This window comes from Lepidochelys kempii, chromosome 1 (assembly GCF_965140285.1).
Source record: "Lepidochelys kempii isolate rLepKem1 chromosome 1, rLepKem1.hap1, whole genome shotgun sequence".
NCBI classification, from domain to species: domain Eukaryota; kingdom Metazoa; phylum Chordata; order Testudines; family Cheloniidae; genus Lepidochelys; species Lepidochelys kempii.
The window spans coordinates 257,704,285-257,723,612 of record NC_136380.1 but is presented as its reverse complement, the minus strand read 5'-3'; the positions used below and the strand labels follow the sequence as shown (position 1 = coordinate 257,723,612).

Here is a 19,328-nt window from a genome sequence, read left to right as displayed (position 1 = left end):
TGGAGAGCAAGGATGGTCTTGGAGTTGAAGCATGGAAGTTGGGATTCAGAAAATTGACGGCTGGTCTGCACAACAAAGTTAGCACGTCTTACCTACATTGCTCAGAGCTGTGAAAAATTTCATGCCCTGCAATGTAATTAAGTCAACCTAAGCCCCGGGGTAGACACTGTGAGGTTGACAGAAGAATTCCAATGAATTTACAACAGCAACAGAAGAACCCTTTCTGTCACTGTCTATACTACAGAGCAGCTACAGCACTGCAGCTGTGCCACTGTAGCATTTCTAGTGTAGACATGCTCCTAGTTTCAATTCCAGCTCTGCCACAGACTTCCTGTGTGACCTTGAGCTAGTCACTTAGAACCTCATCCAAATCCCACTGAAATCAATGGAAAGACTCCCATAGACTTCAATGGGCTTTGCATCAGGCTCCTGATCTCTCTATACCTCAGTCCCCTATCTGCAAAATGTGGATAATAATACTTTATGAGAGTGGGACGAGCATAAATGCATTAACGTGTGTGGGGTACTTAGATACTATGGTGATGGATGCCATATGGAAACCTAGTGAGAGAGTGTGTTATCAACTCCACCTTCCTTTGCTCAGATACCTAGTTGCCTCTGTCATGGTTCCACTCCTTCCGAACAAATTACCTTTTCCTCTGCCTCTGGAGATAGCTCTTCTTCTGCACCAATATCACTCCTCTATGGAGTCCTACAAGTTTTAATTCTTGACCTCTTTCCTATCCACCTTCTTCCTCCAAGTCATATTGGCCCATGGAGTTACACTACAGACAAATTTGGCCTTTTATACGTATGTTTAATCTTAAATCACTTCAGTCACTTTTATGGTTAGACAAGGAGGCTGGGAGTCAGGACTCTTGGGTTCTCCCAGCTGTATCAGTGATTCACAGTGTGGTCTTGGCAAAAGCACACTTAACTTTTCTTTCCTCAGCTCACTCATTTGTAAAATGTGTATAACAATCCCAACCTCATTTAGATGTTGTGAGACTGATGGTTGTAAAATACTGTGGGATCTTCAGATGAAAGACATTAATGAAGTGTTGTTACTTATGGATTGTAGATAGCTTTTGATACCATTAATGACTGCTCTGTTTAGCCTCTCTGCTTGTCTCACCCATATCCTTTTATGGCTTTTTTCCTGACCTCCAGCTAAATATCTCAGACTGAAGTGCATCTTTTGGATAAAAGGAGCCCTCTTAAGGACTCATCCCCTTCCACAACTCAGATCTCCCTCTTGTCTCCGCTGTCCACTTGGCATCATGCATGACTCTGAATTCTCCTTTTCCCACATCTCCTATATCTGTGCTGCTGCCTACTACCATCTCCACATTGCCTATGAATACAACTGCCTCAGCTCCATCACTACTCCATGTTTACATCTCCTCTCAACTTTGGCTCTGGCAACTCCTCCCTCTATGACTTCCCTGGATCCTTCGATTCCAGCATATGCAGAATATCACTGTCTGCCTTCTCACACCTACCAAAAAGCTCCACTGGATCACCCAGTCCTCAAACACCTCCTCATCCCTTTCATAATCTAATTCAGAGTTGCCCTGTCTGCTTTTAATGTTCTCCTGTGAACTTGCTTCAGCCCACTTCATGCACTTGGTCTCTTTCTTTACACCTTCCCCACATCCTTCACTGACCTAGTACGGTCTCTTTCTCTCTCCTCCCCAAATCACATCACTTCTGGTGCAAGAACCTTCTTGTCTTCTGCTTTTGCCACCTTAGACAGATTTCCTATATCTTTCTGTTTTATCACTCCATTTCATTTCAAATAGCATTCAGATCTCCTTTTTCTCCCATAGCCTATTACTGTCTCTCCCATTGATCTGTAGTTGTATTGCATAGTTCTGTTTAAAGCATATAGTAGTATCTTATTGTAGCTCTGTTATAAAAATCTGCGACTGTTGTTATTCTGTAATGCATTTTTGTATTAAAATGATTCTCTGTATAAAAGATGAACTCTACACTGTATCTCGCCAAAGTATGAGCAGCAGCAGCTGTATGCAACATTGAAGATTTTGAGTGATTATGTGATTTTGTTTCCTTTGCCTCTTTGCTGTAATTGGTTCTATTTCTCTATCATGTCATTGCGGATGGTAGAGAAATTATTCAGAATGGTCCAAAGGCATATAACTAGGATAGTGGGAAAGGAAAAACTTGGTGAGAAGCTATATTAGATCCTGAGCCCCCTTAATTCCCATTGCAGTCCATGGAAACTTAAGGTGCTTGTCATCCTGCAGGATTGCACTCTAGTACATTGTGGAATAGTCTCCCAAGGGAAGGATCTCCTATTGCTTGTGTAATTTGAAACTATATTGGTCAAAGCACTAGAAAATGCAATGAAGGGAACGATCCTTTGCTGATGTAGGGAATCGTCTAGATGACCCAGTAGGTCTCTTCTGTCTCTGACTTCTATGATTCTTCTAATATCAATATAATTAGAAACATAAATCTGTTTCAACTGCATTGTTCTGTTTCAGTTTAAATCTATGCTTTGAGTTTGGTTGGTTGTGGGGGTGTCTGATTTTGTTTTTGTTTGTTTTTTTGTTTTTTCTGGTCCTCTAGTTATGTACTGTGGTCCCAGTTGTGCAACACTTACAATGATTAACACTTACCCAAGTAGTTCCATTCGAGTCAAATGCTCACTTGTATGAACAGGGTTCAGATCCCATTGAAATCAGTAGAAGTTAGGTACCTAAATACCTTTTGAGGAGCTGGGCCTAAGCTCCTTGGGGTGGGCCTGTCTTTTTGTTCTGTGTGTACAGCACCTAGCATGATGGGATCCTAGTTCATGAGTAGGGCTGCTAGGGCTAGTCATTCAAAGAATAAGGGTTGTACAACTGGGCCCTAGGAAAACAATCATAGCACCAAACGATCTTTCCTGTTCTTCATTAAACCACCCTTTTCTGTAATCAGGGCCTAATTTGCAGAGGTGCTGACAGCTGCAGCTCCTATTGGCTTCATCTGGAGCTACAAGTGCTCAGCATTTCTAAAGAGCAGAAGTAAAATTTTCAAAAGCACCAAGTGACATAGGCACTTAAGTCTCATTGAAAGTCAATGGCATTTAAAGCTCCTGACTATCATTTTTGAAAATATGACATAGAATACAAAGTCATTTTAGGTGCTTTTGAAATTTTGCCTAATTTCCCTAATATTCCAGAATCATATTCCCACTGATTTTCAGTGTTGTAATCAAGTTGGTCCCAGGATATGAGAGAGACAAGATAGGTGAAGTAATGTCTCTTATTGGACCAGCTGCTCTTGGTGGAAGAGACAAGCTTTCAAGCTTCACTGAGCCCTTCTTCAGATCTGAAAAAGGTAGCCAGATTGTCACAGCTAAGTACAAGGTGGGACAGATTGTTAAGCATAAGGGGTTGCAAGAAACCACTTAAAATGAAGTAGACAATTAACACCTCTGCAATTATAGGACAAAGAAGGTGTCCTTGTTTGGTGAAGGCAGATTTAACTGTGTTAAGTGTGTAGGACTTTCTCCTGTGAGCATGTTCTGTGGTATCTGAGTGCCCCAGGGATTATATGTTAAACTACACCTTTAACTTTAGTAATCTTTCTTCACCAGAGCTCACGCCTCAGAGCCCTTGGTACAGCTGGCTGCTCTGTTCTCTCCTACCTCCTGTACAGAGCGATTGTGGATTCTGGGTGTAACGGAACATTCCATGATGGGTCGAGATCCCCGGAGGAGAAAGGAATGAAAAATGAATGTAGGGACAGAGACACCCCCTCCTAGACCCGCCCCCTGTCACAGTTATGGAACCCTGGGGGAGGGGAAAAACGTCTTTGATAATCCCACTAGCTCCTAAGTAGTCTTAGTCTCCGACCTTCAAGCCCCCCAAGACTTTCCTCACAATTATAGCCCCTCTCCAAAGATCCCTTTCTGGTAGACGCAACCTTTCTGGAGGGGTCCCTGTCCTGTATGGTTCTAGTCACTCTCCTGGACTGGAGGTTGGAGGAAGGGATCTCTGAGGCTATTGGCCTTCCCAGTATCTATTTAGGACCAGAACAAGAGAACACCAATGGGGGAGGGAAACAGCCCCATCCATCCCCTGCTGAAGACAGTGCAGAAAAAGCAGCCGGGGGGTGGTACCACCTGTCGCCAGCAAAACACGCCCTTTGCTCAGGGGAACTCCCTTTTGTGCATCAAGAAACCCGCAATTCCGCTCCCCACTGTAGGACTGGACTGAACCGGGCAGGCTGGGGCGGGGGGCGAGATCTCCCCAGACAGGCCTAAACGTCGTCATGAAACCACGCTCGGTCCTCCGATCCTTCCCCTCGTCCCCACCAGGAGGAACGGCAGCTGCGGAACAGAGCTCCTGTTACGGATGGTGCTCCACATCAGCAGTCATTGGTTGACAAACAAAACCTCCTGAGGGTGTTGGCCATTTTACTCCGTCGTGGGTTACAGTTCTGTGCTCTGAGGAGGGGCAGGGCCAGGGGGGAATTCGGGGGCGAGGCTGCTCTGCTGTGGCCGGGTTAGCAATTTACAGGAATAAATAGGATTGGGGCAGGGTGGGATCCTAAAGGCTCGTGGAGCAGGGCTGGGCACAGCTGGGGTTTGGGCGATCTCCTGCCCCGCCCGAAGGAGCTTGCCCTGCACCGGTTTTGCGGGGCTGCGAGACGCTAGCTTTTTGGTAGGGAAAGGGGGAGTCTCCTTGTCCCACCCATACCCCAATGTAGCCACGTGGCTGCCCCGTCAATAAACTTTGTTTTCCCTTGCTTGGCCGGGCTGTTTTATGCGCTGAACGTCGTTTGTAGACTGTCCTGGGTTTAAATGTGTTTACTGGGCCAAAGAAGACAACCAGAAGTCGTCGGCAACGGAGCCACACGGTGAAGAGGGAAAGCAAAGGAAAAAGGGGGGAAAGCAGAAGACAAAGGAAGAGAGAGTGTATGATCTTCACACTACAGCAAAGCTGTCGTTGCCTGTGTGGGCAGAAACGGTTCGTCTAGAAAATTGGGCTAAAACCCAGGTAGTCTGGTTATTTACTTGCAAAGCTGAGAAGCGGGTGTTTTATTGTAGGTCAGTCAGTATTCGATAGCAGAAGGCGACGCTTAGAGATCAATTTCTACCCGGTGCAAACTGGTTTGTAATTCACTTTTTTTTTAACAAACTCTTTAGCGTTCAGCAGACCTCTGAGAGATTGTCTTATAAGCATGAGCTCAGCGGAGGGGGGCGGGAGAGGAGAGAGAGAGAGAGAGTTATGAAATTGCAACGTGTCTCAAACGCTCCAACTGATTCAACTTCCCTGCATCCCCCCTCTGGCAGAAAAACAGTGAACCTAAAGCAGCCCTTCTGGTCTCTTGTTCTCTGAACTATGAAGCTGATCCGAGAGAAATTAAATCTGTAGCATCAGGAATTAGATGAAGTCATTTTTCTCTTTACTGGTGTTAGAGTAAAGAACAGCTACACATATAGAATGAGGAGCGAGGTGAATAATGTAATTAACTTAGTGTAATGAAGGGGGAAAGGATTATGACATGCTTTGATGTCAGCACTGTACAATGTTATAGACATGTTTTCGGATTCGGTACTAACGAGTTATGTCTGACACAGGAAACTAAAAATACAATGAACTATTCCGACTTTGATTCGAATGGACTCAATCAACGCACCTCTCGGTTTCAAATGGAGGCAGGAAAGGAGCATTATTTTTTGAGAGGAGACACTTCAATTTGCAGCAACCCTTTTCATTACTAATCTTTTCAAAATGTCTGCTTGTTGGAGCAGCATTTGGGATTTCAAGGAAAGCTACAAAGAGAGAGAAAGCCACCCAGAGATTCATGCACGATTAGTTAGGAAGAGACAAAGAAACGAGAGGAGAGAGGGGGAAAACCCCACTATGTAACTTATAGCCAGCCCTAGAATAATGGAGTGCTTTTAAAAGTGCTTTTACAAAAAAAAACATTTTATTTAATTTTGAATTACCCTTCCACGTTACATTTCCCCCGTCTCCTGGGAAGAGAAACGGCTGATTGAAGTTCTGTGCTGGTCTAATTGTGATGTGAGGGTTGTATTTGGAGCTCTGGGCACGTATCGCTGGAATGCGAAGGAGGCTGGGCTGAGAGCGAGCGAGCGAGATCCAGCTACGCCTTTCTCTCAGCTCCTGGATCCTAGGGGAGTTATCATTTCAGGGTTTGGAAGAAGAGGGGTAAAAACAGGAAAGGACAAGTGGGAAGGCGAATCAACCCCTTCCCCATCCCTCCCTGCTCCTCCGAGCAGAGCAGGGTCACTCGCATTTGCAGACGCTGGGGAAAAGAGGATATAGGAAGAGGAAGCGCTTGCCCCCCAGTTTCCCATTAGCATCCCGGGCAAGAGGCACAGGAGCTGTTCTTCAGCACCGCGGGGAAATCGGTGCAGGGGAGCTGTCCACTTCAGCACCACCACGGTAATGCAGTAGGTGGGAGAGGAACTAACAAGGGAAGAGAGACAGAGGCAGCGAATCCTGCAGCAAGGCACCGGTTCCCTTCTTTTCAGAAGCTTTGCCAAGAGGAGGAGGGAAATCCGTCTCGCTTCTCTGGGAGAAACCCCCCCTCTCTTGCCCACTTTACCAACAACAACAACTGCCGCTGCTGCTGTGGGGAAAGCCATGGAAGGCAAGAGCTCAGCACCTGTACCGATGAAATCAAGGGCTCACAGTATACTGGGAAGTCTGGTTTGGTGGTAGGAAAAAAGAAAGGACGAAAAGGAAGGAAGAATTTGAACCCCCCAAAAAGCCAACCACAAAAATCCTAGGAAGATAACTGAGAAGAAAAAGGATTTTCATGGCGCAGGCTGCAGAGCTAAGCAAGACGCCTGAAGGTTGCATCTCTGCTCTTACAGTCTCTAACTGTCTAGGTCCAGATAATGAGAGATTGTGTTGAGGATGCTGCTGCTGCTACTCCCCTGTTCACTGTGGAAGCCATCTCCAAATTAGCCATTACATATGGAAACTGGAGACCAGAATTTTAGGAAAAGGGATTAAGGCATCTCAGTTTGGGGGGGTTCTCGCTTTAGTCTTTTTTGTTCTTTTCTTTTTCTTTTCTTTTTCTTTCTTTTTTATATTACAACCGGAACGTTTCTGATTTAAAAGGCAAGCCTCTTCCCGTGTGGTCTTTATAATTTACACTGTTTTCCGTGGGCTTTCTTACCTCCCTTTTTGATATCTCTCTCTCTATATATATATATATATACCCATTATATTAGTAGTGGAATTATTATTTTATTAACACACACACCCCAAGAATCAGAAGGCGGTTGGGTATTTGTATAATGAAGAATTATGGGGCTCTTTGACAGAGGTGTTCAGATGCTTTTAACCACCGTTGGTGCTTTCGCTGCCTTCAGCCTGATGACCATAGCTGTGGGGACCGACTACTGGCTTTACTCCAGAGGGGTTTGCAAGACTAAAAGTGTCAGTGAGAACGAAACCAGCAAAAAGAACGAGGAAGTCATGACCCATTCTGGATTATGGAGAACCTGCTGCCTGGAAGGTATTTGATTCCGGATCTCCTCCCCCCTCCCCAAATAAATCTCTCCACATTCCACCATTTTCTCACTTCCACCGTGGAACACGGGTGGTTGGGTTAGTTGCTGAGGAAAGAAAAGGCAATAAGAGGGGTAAAATATGCTCTCTACTCTGTTCCTTTATCCTTTCCTCTTCCCCCTTCCAAAAAACCCCCTCCTAATTGGAGTAATCTATGCACTGTGTAAACATCCAGAGACCCTGTTAAAAGCAATTGTGTGATCCGCCTTTTTCCGGATTATTATTGCCTGGGAAAGCAAGCGAAATGCTACATAACTGGTGCACTGTTGGCTATAATAACAGAGTGAAATAATTGCTCTCCGTTGCAAATTGCTTTGATGATCATAAGTCTGGGAACTGGGGAAAAACGGCAAAACACCTCATATGTAAATATCAAGTTCCCTGTATGGGGGGATAAACACACCTAACCCCCAATCTTGTTCTGTCTAAGCAGCCTTATTTGGAAAATCCGAATGATTCCAGTCAGCTCAAGCAGAGTTCAAGAGCATTTCGTAATGTCTCTGAGCAGCCACACGCTGCTGGGGTGGGTTTTGTTTTTGCGGGGTCCCCCCTCCTGTTTGTTTGTTCTCTTTAAAGGGTTACTGCAAAGTCTAAAAATAAATAAGTCTTTGAACAGAAAACCAGCCTAAGTATAATGTGGTGAAACTGAGCAGCAACTCAGCTCCCACATACAGTGACATGTCTGATGGCCACTGGAGAACCAGCAATGCAGCCAGCCTCTGGACTCAGACGTTGGGGGGGAGTGGGGAGAGGAGGCCAGCACTTTGCTTTTAAATCTGTGTTGTTTTGTATTGCTATTGGAGTATGTGTGCATGGGGGGGGGGGGTCTTCAAATCACGTCCTGGAAGGAGAGGGGCACGGATGCAAATGTGTGGTTTATGGACACACACACACACAGCATTTCCGTGCATCGTAAAATCGGTGTTCCAGACGAGACTCTAAGCAGGAGGGTCGATTGGGGGTGGGGTGAGGACATCCACAGATAATGTGCACGTATGTCCATGTCTCCATGGGTCCACCTTAATCGAATTAGCCTTGATCGCTCTGATGAGGAGCGGGAAGTGGATACCGCAGAATTGGTTTTCTAAAAGCAGCCCTGGAGCTTTGGGGGTGGGGTGGAGGCGGGGAGGGAATAGCCTGTGTTGTGTCCTAACGTCTCTCACCAAACCAGGCTGTTTGGAAACGGTTGTGGTCCGGGAAGAAGCGCGAATGCCCCCCCCCCCCCCCCCAGTTCTTGGTGCAAACGGTTGAGTGATGGCTGGACATGTTTTGAATAGCTAAGTGACTTCATTGAGCGATGGTCTGTTTGACGCATACTGCATTTGGTGCCCTTTCTCTATCCAAACCGCCGCCTTTCACACATTCTGCAGAGGAGCTCTCTGCTGAATACTCGGTGCTAACTCCAAGCCAGAAAATCAATAGCAGTAAATTCAGCGGGGAGGTTTTAAACACACACACCTTCCCAAAAACAAAAACCCAAACCCCCACCACCCCATCCTTAAGAGCCGCTCAGGGAGCTTTCATCCGAAGCGGGGAGAGAGACAGCTACTTCATTAAACATTGATATAAGAGCCCTTCAAAGGAAAAGGAAAGAAAAGCGAAATGAGAGGGGGAGCTTTGGGGGCAAACAGCCTCTCGGTGATCTGTGTCCCTAGGCTGGGAGATCTAGCTGGGAGATGAAGGCGAGAGATAAGGGGGGGGGAGGGCATTGATGTAGGGAATATTGTGCATTCCGATTGTGTGTACACCCACAGGCACGTAGCTATGGCTACAACGGGGGGGACGACACACACAGGACAAATCGGAGAGGTTGCATTCCTTCTCCCCCACATTGGACCGGCCCCGAAAGGCACAGGGACTGACATGTCCTGAGCTAGGACCACCCCTAGATTACAAGAGCTGGACTATTTACATTAAAATGTCATAATTGCCCCCCTGTAGGGTGACCAGACCTGCGGTTATTAGGGGCTTTGTCTTATAGGCAACTATCTCTCTCCCCCCCCCCCGAAAAGTGTCCCGATTTTTCACACTTGCCATCCGGTCCCCCAAGGAGCCATCAGCCCCGTGCACTCCCTCGCTAGCACGCTCTGGGGCTCTCTCCCTCGCTCTGTGAATGAGCTCCAAGGGTTGGGAATTGCAGCCCTGCAACAGGGGGGTGCGAGATGCAGACAGACAGACAGCTGGCTTGGCCCTGCAGGACCCTCTCCCCCTCAGCCTGCGCTGGGGGGGGGGGGCTCAGCGCCCCGCTCCCTGGCAATAATCAGCTCCCGCCTCCCCATCCCCGCTTTGTTTAATTGCTCTGCCGCCAAGCTGTGTGAACCTTCAGCGGGAGATGAGGCTTCCCACCCCACTCCGGGGGACTGCGGAGGCAAAGAGGGAGGGTGGCGCGCACAGCTACTGCTCTGTTGCTAATTAACTAGCCCAGCTGCTAAAATCGGCCTTTCCCGAGCGGCAAGGCCAGGTAGAGTTTGCACTAAAACTTTGACAGGGGGCTAGTGAAGCAGCACAGTTTGCTGGCCAAGGGTGTGTGCAAAGGGAGGGATTTTAGGGCACTAACTCTAAGCGGAATTGGCCTTTGCTGCTGGGACAAGTCAGCAGTGCCTCATGCTTCCCTAGGAGGGGTCTTCCCCGCAGGGATTTCTGCGGGGTTGGATTTCTTCTCATTCCCCCTCCCTAGCTGACCATATTTCAAATCTCCTTTTCAAGCTGCTGTCTAAGGGTTGCAAATGAAAAGCAACTTTGTGTTTGCCTCTCATCTCTCTGGGGTTTTTATTAGTGCAGTTGGCTTCCCTGCCCTTTCTGGAGAGAGAATCAGAAACACTTCTCTCAGTCACCATATTTGAAAGCTGGCTGCTTGGGGGCCAGGACCTGTTCCTCCCTTCCCCACAGAGTTCACCAGTGGCCTGGCACCTGGGAGGACGGAAGGCTGAGATCTCACCTGGGGGTTCAGCTAGATGACCCTTGCAGTCCCTTCTAACCTCATGATACTATGAAGTGTACAATGAGTAGAAATGACAAAGAGGACCCTCCAGCTGGAATCCCCCACATCTACAGGGTGGTGGTGTACTGTAGTGAGACACACTCACCGTTAGGTCGGAGTTTTCCCATCAACTTCAGTGGGCTTTGGGTCAGGCCTGTAAGGTGAGGTGGGGCCATTGGTGTGTGAGAAGCTATACTGCTGGAAAAGAACTGAGGAAGTAGGCAATGTTTGTTCTTGGCCTACTGGCAGAAGGACACTGTACATGCCACTAGCATGTGGGGTTGCCTTAGTCCTCCAAGGACTCTGTGAAATCTGGGCTGGTGCTGGAAAGTGGTGGATAAGTACTGTAGTAATCATTTGAAAGTGGGTTTTTCTTTTAGAAATATTCTTGTAGTTATTTACCTTTATATAGGCCCGGTGTGGCTGGGCATCCTCATGGATGCCGCTATTCAAGGGTCTTTCTGCTTCACCAATCAGTCTCAGTTATCACCTCGAGCTCTCTCCTTCTCTGGCCCCATCTATCTCTCAGGTACTTATCTGGCCCCAGTTACCATCCTGTCAGCCTCCATGTTCATTTTGCTTTTGGCTCTCTCCACCCATTCTGCTCCCTGCAGCGATCCACCTCTCCAGTCCTCATCCTACGGTAAGAGGGAAACTTAGTATCTCGGCCAAGATTTCCAAAAGTGATTAGTTATTTGGGGGAAGAGGGAGCGTGTTTTTCAGGGGCACTTTCAGAAAATCAGATCCTTTCAAACACCTATTTGGTGTCTCAAGTTAGGCACCAAAATCTTCAAGCACTCAAAGTCACTAGTCCCTTTTGGAAATCTGGGCCCCTTGTTCCTTCTGTGTGAGGGTTCCACTTCTTTCAGACAGTAGCTTGGCTCCCCACAGTGGACTTCCAACCTTATACTGGAGGACCTTCTGTGCTGGAGTGAATAAGGATTCAAATCTCAATGTTCTTTCATTGCAGAGGGTCCTTTCCCCTCTTTCTCCAGACCACCAATGAGCTCCAGTCCTACACTAGGGTAAGAGGAGAAATGTAGTCTCTGCTCAAGTTAAGTACCAAACTAGCAATGTTTTCTGATCTGCCTCCAGGTACCTCTCTCTCATAGAGCTGCACTGTCTAAGCAATTTCTCATGTCACTCAAGAATCTTTGTGCTGTTTTTCTTAAAAGGGCAGAGACTGTCTCCTTTAATATAAAAACCTCACTCTTTTTTAATTGCTCACCCACCCATCAAACAGCTGAGATCTGCAAACTCACTGCACCCATAGATCTGCTACTCTGCATCTTTTCTGCCTTTAAGAAAGTTGCTGATTCTCCAAACCATTTCCCTCTTTGCATGGAACCTTCTGTATATTTATTATTATGAATGATACTTCTGGTCTAACTGTAGATTTCTATTCCTAGGGACTAATTTGATCCTCCTCTTATAGAATCTTAAAACCGGAAAAACAGTAGTTTATTGGGGCCTTATCAAGGCTAGCAGTATGTTAAGATCTATTAGGAAAGAGCTAGAAAATAAGACAGAAATATCACACTGCCACTGTATAAATCCAGACTGTAACCACACCTTGAATACTGTGCGCAGGTCTGGTCGCCCCATCTCAAAAGGGATATAGTGGCACTGGAAAAGTTTCAGCTAAGGGCTGTGGAATGGCTTCCATATCAGGAGAGACTTAAAAAAATTAGGGTTGTTCAGCTTAGAAAAGAGAGAACTGGGGTATGGGGGGATATGATAGAGGCCCACAAAATCCTGAGTCGCGTGGAAAAAGTGAATTGAGCAGCGTTATTTACCCTTTCCCACTATACAAAAACCAGGGGTCACCTGATGAAATTAACAGGCAGCAGGTTTAATACAAACAAGAGGAAGTACTTTTTCACACAACGCACAACTCACCTGTGGAACTCATTGCCATGGGATGTTGTGATAGCTAAAAGTATAACTGGGTTCACAAAAGAACTGGATAAATACATTTGCCAAGATGGTCAGCAATGGAATCCCATGCTCGGACCGACCCTAAGCCTCTGACTATCAGAAGCCAGAAGTGGAAGACGGATGGATCATAATTGCCCTGTTCTATGCAGTTCCCCTGAAGCTCTGGTACAGATACTGGGTAAGATGGACCCTGGTCTGACCCAGTCTGACAGCTCTTATGTTCTTAAATAGAAATGAACTGTATTTTGTATTTCTGTATTGTTATTGGCTCTGTCATGTCATTATTATTAGAAAAGGAACAGCTCTTGAAGGCTTTTTATACTGGAGAAGAGGGAGAAAACAGTCCAGTGAGAGAAGGCATGAGTGATGTGCACAGGGTTAGACATCCCTGTAGATCTCACTGGTGTGAAGACAAGTAATTGAATGGATGTTGGTGCAGAAAATAATTCCTGCCTAGAGACCCTTCCTGAGGAAAATTAATGAGCTGATCTGTTTCTCTTTCCAGCTTGTTATACCTGAACAGTGCATAGGAGTGTAGTGCAATTTCAGCCTTTGTGAAAAGGAAGGGTTGACAGCAAAATAAAGCAGGGTGCAGGCAGACATTGGGTAAGCTTTCTCCACACAGTTCTGGCAACGTACCTCATCCTCGACCTGTGTAGACTCCCTGTTGTTTCAGTACTGGGCCACCTCGCAGCTTTGTCATTGTACCTTGATCATGATCTGCTCCTCAATCTCCTGTCTTGGTCCTGGTCCCAGTACCCCCACACAGCTCTGCCAATGCCCCTCAGTTCAGCCCTGCAGAACTGCCTGTTACTCTAATCCTTGGCTCACACAGCTTTGCCAGTGCCCCCCAGTCCTGACTAGTAGTACCCCTTGCTGTTCTACTCCTGGACCTCCTCTGAGCACATGCTGTAAACAGCAACAAATTAACTCAAGGTCCTTGTACCTTCAAGGTCCAGAATCACAGGAGGCCTAGATGCAGTGCTGAGCCTGAGCCAGGGCAGCAGGCGATGGCCCAGCACATAGTTGATTGCTGCTGGCTTTTCACCGGCTACGGGGAGGGAGGGTCTGGGCTGGCTGGCTGCATCTTCATTGTGAAAAAGATCAAGGACTCAAAAGTGGGGGAAAGATCACATTTCATTAGGGTGAGGGACAGCAGACAGGAAGTTTGCCCATGGAGCCCTGAAGCTTTGGTGGTTTTAGTCCTCCTATAGACTTAATTCATAGCTGACTGTAAATCATGGCAAGTTGTGCAGAGCTTTTATGATGTGGGTGAATATCCAACAGGCTGAGACCAGCAAACACATTTCATTTGTGAGCTATGACAGGTTAGTGCTCATCTGCAATGGTGAATGGCTGGGCCCTGACTTCTAAATAGCTCTAAAAGAGCAAATATGAATCCTCCTACTGAGAGAGAGGTAGCAGTGAGTTAATATTGTCCTGAAATACACCAGGAATTGCCTTGTTGAAGGGAGTGGGTGGGAAATGTAGTGGGAGGGACACAAAGATGTAGTGTGGCAGCAGTAACGCATAAAGAAATTACATGGGGGATAAGATAAATGTTCTCTTTTCCAGGGATACAGAGAGCTATTCCTGTTTGATGTTTCCATTTTAACCCATGCATTTCTCTGTGCACTGCTTTACCCATTCCAGTTTGGAATAGTCTAATCCAGAGTTCTTCAGTGGGGTGGGGAGCAATAGGCAGGGGTGTTGGTGAGGTTTTACATCAGCACCATTAAAAACAGAACCCAAAAGCAATGGTAAGCCTGGGAGCAGGCTTCAGAATCTCTGATCACTGCCCCTGTTTTAAGAACAGGTTCCCAACTGAACATGCCCTTTCCATCCCCGGGGGAAGCCATCACTCCTCCATTCTGTGCCGTTTCTGCCCTCCAGATTGCGCTAGTTGACAGGAACTGTGCTCCCGCACATCACACGTGAGGTCCTGCCATTCCAAAGGGCTCACAGAAGAAAGTGTGTTTCGCTAGAGAATTCAGCTGCTCCCCACCCCTTTCCTTCCCCCAAATGTTCAGCGAGTTAGGGTGTGTCAGGGGGATCGTAGAACTGACGTTAAAGAAAATTCACCTCAAAGTTAGGGGTTTTTCCTTGCATATGTGACCTTACCTCTACATCTCTGTTCCCAGCTTTTTCCTCTCCCTCCATCTTTGATTCATTCTAGCCATCTCCATTTTATTTTGTTCTCATTTCTCCCCATTGTTTTCCCTTTTTATTTTCTTTTTCATCTTCCTCTTCCTTCTGTTCTTTCTTTAAAAAGCAGCTCTCCTTTCCCTTCGTTGCTTCTCTCATCTTCACTCCCAGTTCTCTGTTGTCCATCCCCCTGGCCCCCTCTCTGGTTACATGATCTTGTCCTCTTGCTTTCCTTGCTCTGTTCTTCGTAGCCTTTGCTCCTGCATTCTCCTTTTTCTGTCCTCTCTCCTCTCCTCTATTCCATTATTTATTCTGGGTCCTCTCCCATCTCTGTCTCTTCTCTATCTCCCCTCACTGAAGGATCCCAACCCTTTGGAAATCTGGTCCTCCTTTTCCACTTCTGAATTGTCCCAGCTCCCCCCAGCTTTATAAAATGTCTCTTTTTCCCCTCTCCCCTCCCTCTTCCTTTCACCCTCATGAGCTGTTGCTATCCTCCCTTCCTCCACCAAGGAATTTGACAGCTGTTGCTGTTGTGAAGGGGAAGCCAGAGTCCACACTTCCCTGCCCTCCTTCCCCCATTGCCTCCTCTTCTTCCCTCAGAGGGAATGCTGCCGCCACTGGGGCAGTCTGAGACCTGGGCCCCCATTTCTGCCGCTCCCTTCTGCTAGTTGCCTGCAGTTGAGCCCGTTCCTCCACTTCGTTGCCTCCAGCTCTTGGTGACTGGAGGCCTCCTTGGCAGCTCGGCAGAGGATCGGGCTCAGCTCACGGCAGCCTTCAGACAAGAGTTAGTCCAGGGGCCTACCAAAAAATAAGGGGTGCCGTGGCCACAGCCCTGGGCGACTGTTGTGCTGTGACTAATCTGTGACTGTCAGGGAGACATGCCAGGGCAAACATTCATTCCCAGCCATTTGTTTATATTGGGGAGGTTTTTCTTTGCAAGAAAGGAAATGAAAGCTGAGATGAGCACTGACATTTAAAGGATTTGGGGGCGGGGGCAATGCCTGCAGGCTGCTGCTTGAGCCCCAAATGAATAGCTTGATGAAAGGACAACATGATGACAAATGAAGTTCAGTGTGGATAAATGCAAAGTAATGCACCTTTTGGAGGGAAAGAAATGGGACCACTCGTACACCTTTACAGGGTTCTAAATTAACAGCATCCGCTCAGGAAAGGGACTGGGTAGTCATGGCAGATAGCTCAGTGAAAACGTCTGCTCAGTGCACAGTTGCAGACAAAAAAAGCAAACAAGATGTTAGGATGCATAAAGTACAGGATGCAGAATAATATGGAAATGATAATGCTTTTAAATAAATCAATGGTGCGGCCTTCTCTGGAATACTGTGCAGTGCTGGTCACCTCATCTCATTAAGGTTATTGCGGAACTAGACGGGATTTAGAGAAGGGTGACAAAAATTACTAGGGGCATGAAAAAAACCTCCCATGTGAAGAGAGATTGAAAAGATTGGGATTGTTCACCTTAGAAAGGAGATGGATGAGAGGAGACATGATTAAATTACATGAAATAATGATTTGTCTAGGTAAGGTAGGTCGGGAGCGTCTGTAATCCCTGTTGTGACACATGGAGGGGCCATGCAATGAAATTGAAGGTAGCAAAATGAAAACAGATAACAGGAAATACTTTTTCACTCAGTTTGTAATTAGACTGTGGAATTCGCTGCCACAGGAAGTTGTTGTGGCCAAGAACCTAGTAAGATTCAGTGAGTGAATGGACGTTTATGTGGCTAACAGGACTATCCAGAATTGTGATAATTAATTATGATAACCATTTTGCACAGGATCTAAAACCTCTTGCTTCAGAAAGTCTTAAGCCAATCTCTCACTGTTAGAAACTAGAATGAGACCTTTATGGAGAGAGATTATGCCACAATTTCCTGCCATGGTATTTTTACACCTTCCTCTGAAGAATGGGTGCTGCTCACTGTCAGAGACAGGATACTAGACTAGGTGGGCCACAGGTCTATTCCAGTATGGAAATTCCTACGTTTCTAAATGCTAGCCCTGCTCAATTGCACCCATAGGCTTTGAAGTAGCCTGTGTTTCTGCTAGTGTCAATGGTTGCCCTAATTTCACAAACTGACAGTGAGACTAGGTCATTTTTATCATATTTCCCTGGGAAGGATCCAGGGATCGAGGGTAGTTGAGGGTATATGGAATTAAGGAGAGTCTTTTCCTTTGTACCCTACTGAATAAAATGAGTAGTCAGCAATGAAGATACTAGATATGTGCAAAGAACTATTCCTATCAGACTCCTGGCTGCAAGAGAAAGCAATAGGCTTTGATGCCATAATGACTGAACTAGAAATGAGGTGCTCTCCTTTCTCTTGCCTCTGTGGGAATGATCACTGAACTGGCGGTCAATGCCGTATAATGCCGTACTGTTTTCATACCCAAGAGCGAAGGGCTCGATTCTCCTCTCACTTACCCTGATGTAACGCTGGAGTAACTCTACTGAACTTAGTGGAGTTGTATTGCTTTTTACACCAGATGCAAGTGACAGGAGAATCAGGCCCATACAATGCAGTACTTGTGTTTAGTGAGTGAAACAGGGATCTCCACCGCTGTCTTTCTGTTCCCTTCCCTTTCCAGCACACCTTAGGGACCCAGAGCTAAATTCAGTGCAGGTGTAAGTGGATGCAACGCCAATAAAGTCAATGGAGTTGCACAGCCCCTTATATCAGCAGTAAATTGGACTCCCACTACCACTTTTGGGGAGCTACTTCTATTTTCGTGCCAATCACCCTGTCTAGAGAATTCGGAAGGAGCCTAGAACAAACTGGCTTCTTCCAGGTGCAGATTCCTTTACTAGATCAGCAGTTTGATTTTGAGAATATGCAAAATGGCAGATGGAACAGTCTGGCTTTGAGTCTCTGACCATGAACGCTCCACCAGCTTTTCAAAACACAAAATGAGGATGATCTGTGGAGTGTGATATCTAAAAGGGATCAGATTTGGGCCCATAATGTCACGTCTTTCCTGTCCAAAGCTAGGGATTTGTTTGTTTTGGCTAGAAGCAGCAAAAACACCAATAAATCAAAGATTCAAAATGTCGTGTAAAGCGAACACTCTGTCAAATAAAAAAATAACACTCGCCAGCTGTCTCCCCTGGGTGGGTTTTGCCCTTTCATTCTTCTCTTCCCATTCCCCACTTTCTCCTCTCCATACCCCGGTGCCTTTTTTCAGTGTCTGTGTTTCCTTCCTACCAATTTGTCTCCACATTTTACCGTCTCTCTTTCTAAGGCTTTGTTTACGCTATGCCTTTAGTCGCCCTGGGATTGATCACAGTTTAGCTGTGAGTGTAGAGAAGGACGCATCCTGGGCAGCACCAGTTCAGCTAAACCAGGGGTAAAACACAGCTAGCTGAGCCACTGTTGATCATGGATTGTCTACACTCACAGATAAATTGCGGCTAGTCCTGGTGCAGCTAAACCAACTGCTGAGAACCAGCCGTTGAAACAGTGCTATTTCTGACGGAAGAAAGTGCCTAAAACTTTTTCTTTTCTGAATCAACTTTTCTCTACTCCCACCACCACAACCACCAATCCACATCTAATTTAAATTTAACTGTTTGTTCTCTCTGTGCCACTATCCCCGCCTCCACCTTCTCTGATACATACCCTCCTCCCCCTTCCCCCCCCCCACATACACACACACAACTTTGGTTCTCTTGACCCAACATTTCTTTGGTCCTCTGTGGGGGGTCAGAGCTAGGGTCCTGTTCACCCTCCAAATGCAGCTGAATGAGTGGGTGATGCCACAAATTTGGGGGGGTGTCCTCTTCCAAAATACAAATGAGTTGACAGCCCTGCTATTAAGGTGGAGGGTTAGGGGGCTGAGGGTTGCCCTCATTTCCAAGGGCACACTCCCCCCTAGAACTTCACCCAGCTTGGGTGGGTTCTAAGTAGTCTGCCAGAAATAATTACCGCTGCTTCATTTAGATCCTGAGCATTACCTTTTCCCTTAGCCCAAGGGGAAACAATTTGGGCATTAGTATTATTAGTATAATTAGTATTGTCATGGCTTTTTGAAGGTCAATGGCAGAGAGAGGGTGGGAAACATTTTTTCTCCATGCTTATTTCTGAGTGGGAGAGTGAATGAATGGTGATAAATGTCCAGCCGGGTTCCGTACATCGCCAGAGATGCGTGGGAAGGTGGCAGAGAAAAGAGAGGCAGACGTCTTCTACGAGCAGCTGCCTCTGTCCCTTAAGGGGTCACCAACACCAGCACAAAGACAGGTGTTGGAATGGGGATGCTGGAGGTCAGGGGACCAAGGCAAAAAGAATGCATAAATAACGGTCCCCCGGGGCAAAGAGAGAGAGAAAAGGGGGAAAGAAGAAGGGGCGGCAGAACTGGAAGAAGCTGGGGACGGGAGGAATGGTTTAGAGAGAGGATATATTGTAATAGGAAGTGGCTAAAACAGCCTGGCAAAGCCTCATTAGGTGACGGCCCTCTTAAGAGGCAGACGCAATGGTGGGACTGGAAAGTTCCCTTGCCTTTGGGAAGTGACTTTGGCTCTCAGCAGAAACAGCTAAGTGAGGGGTGTGGGGCAAGGATTGTACCTGAGGCTCAGCCCACAGGGTGTGGACAGGAGGCAGCTGAATGAGGGAAAGACATTCCCCCCCCCAAAAAAACCCTGCCCTGGAAACACAGCCTGAGAAAGGGGGAAATTCAGGAGAGACTAAGGG

General features: G+C 46.7%; 2 protein-coding genes across 10 annotated transcripts in view; both read left to right on the top strand.

Annotated features, from left to right (window-relative positions):
- IFT27 (intraflagellar transport 27) overlaps window positions 1-5,070 on the top strand; it is a 30,085-nt gene extending 25,015 nt beyond the window's left edge. For 4 of the 7 annotated variants that reach the window (XM_073325217.2, XM_073325226.2, XM_073325196.2 and 1 more), the window contains one exon: window positions 3,605-5,067. In XM_073325217.2, coding sequence (XP_073181318.1) covers window positions 3,605-3,772 — 168 coding nt within the window. In that variant the 3' untranslated portion in view covers window positions 3,773-5,067. Of the gene's footprint in view, window positions 1-3,604 lie in introns of all 7 variants that reach the window. The other 3 variants (XM_073325280.2, XM_073325244.2, XM_073325261.1) reach the window with 2 other exon arrangements.
- Window positions 5,071-5,119: 49 nt separating this feature from the next.
- CACNG2 (calcium voltage-gated channel auxiliary subunit gamma 2) overlaps window positions 5,120-19,328 on the top strand; it is a 60,003-nt gene continuing 45,794 nt past the window's right edge. The window contains exons 1-2 of one of the 3 annotated variants that reach the window (XM_073325175.2): window positions 6,036-6,838; window positions 7,364-7,509. In XM_073325175.2, the coding sequence (XP_073181276.1) occupies window positions 7,368-7,509 (142 nt within the window). In that variant the 5' untranslated portion in view covers window positions 6,036-6,838; window positions 7,364-7,367. Of the gene's footprint in view, window positions 7,510-19,328 lie in introns of all 3 variants that reach the window. The other 2 variants (XM_073325185.2, XM_073325166.2) reach the window with 2 other exon arrangements.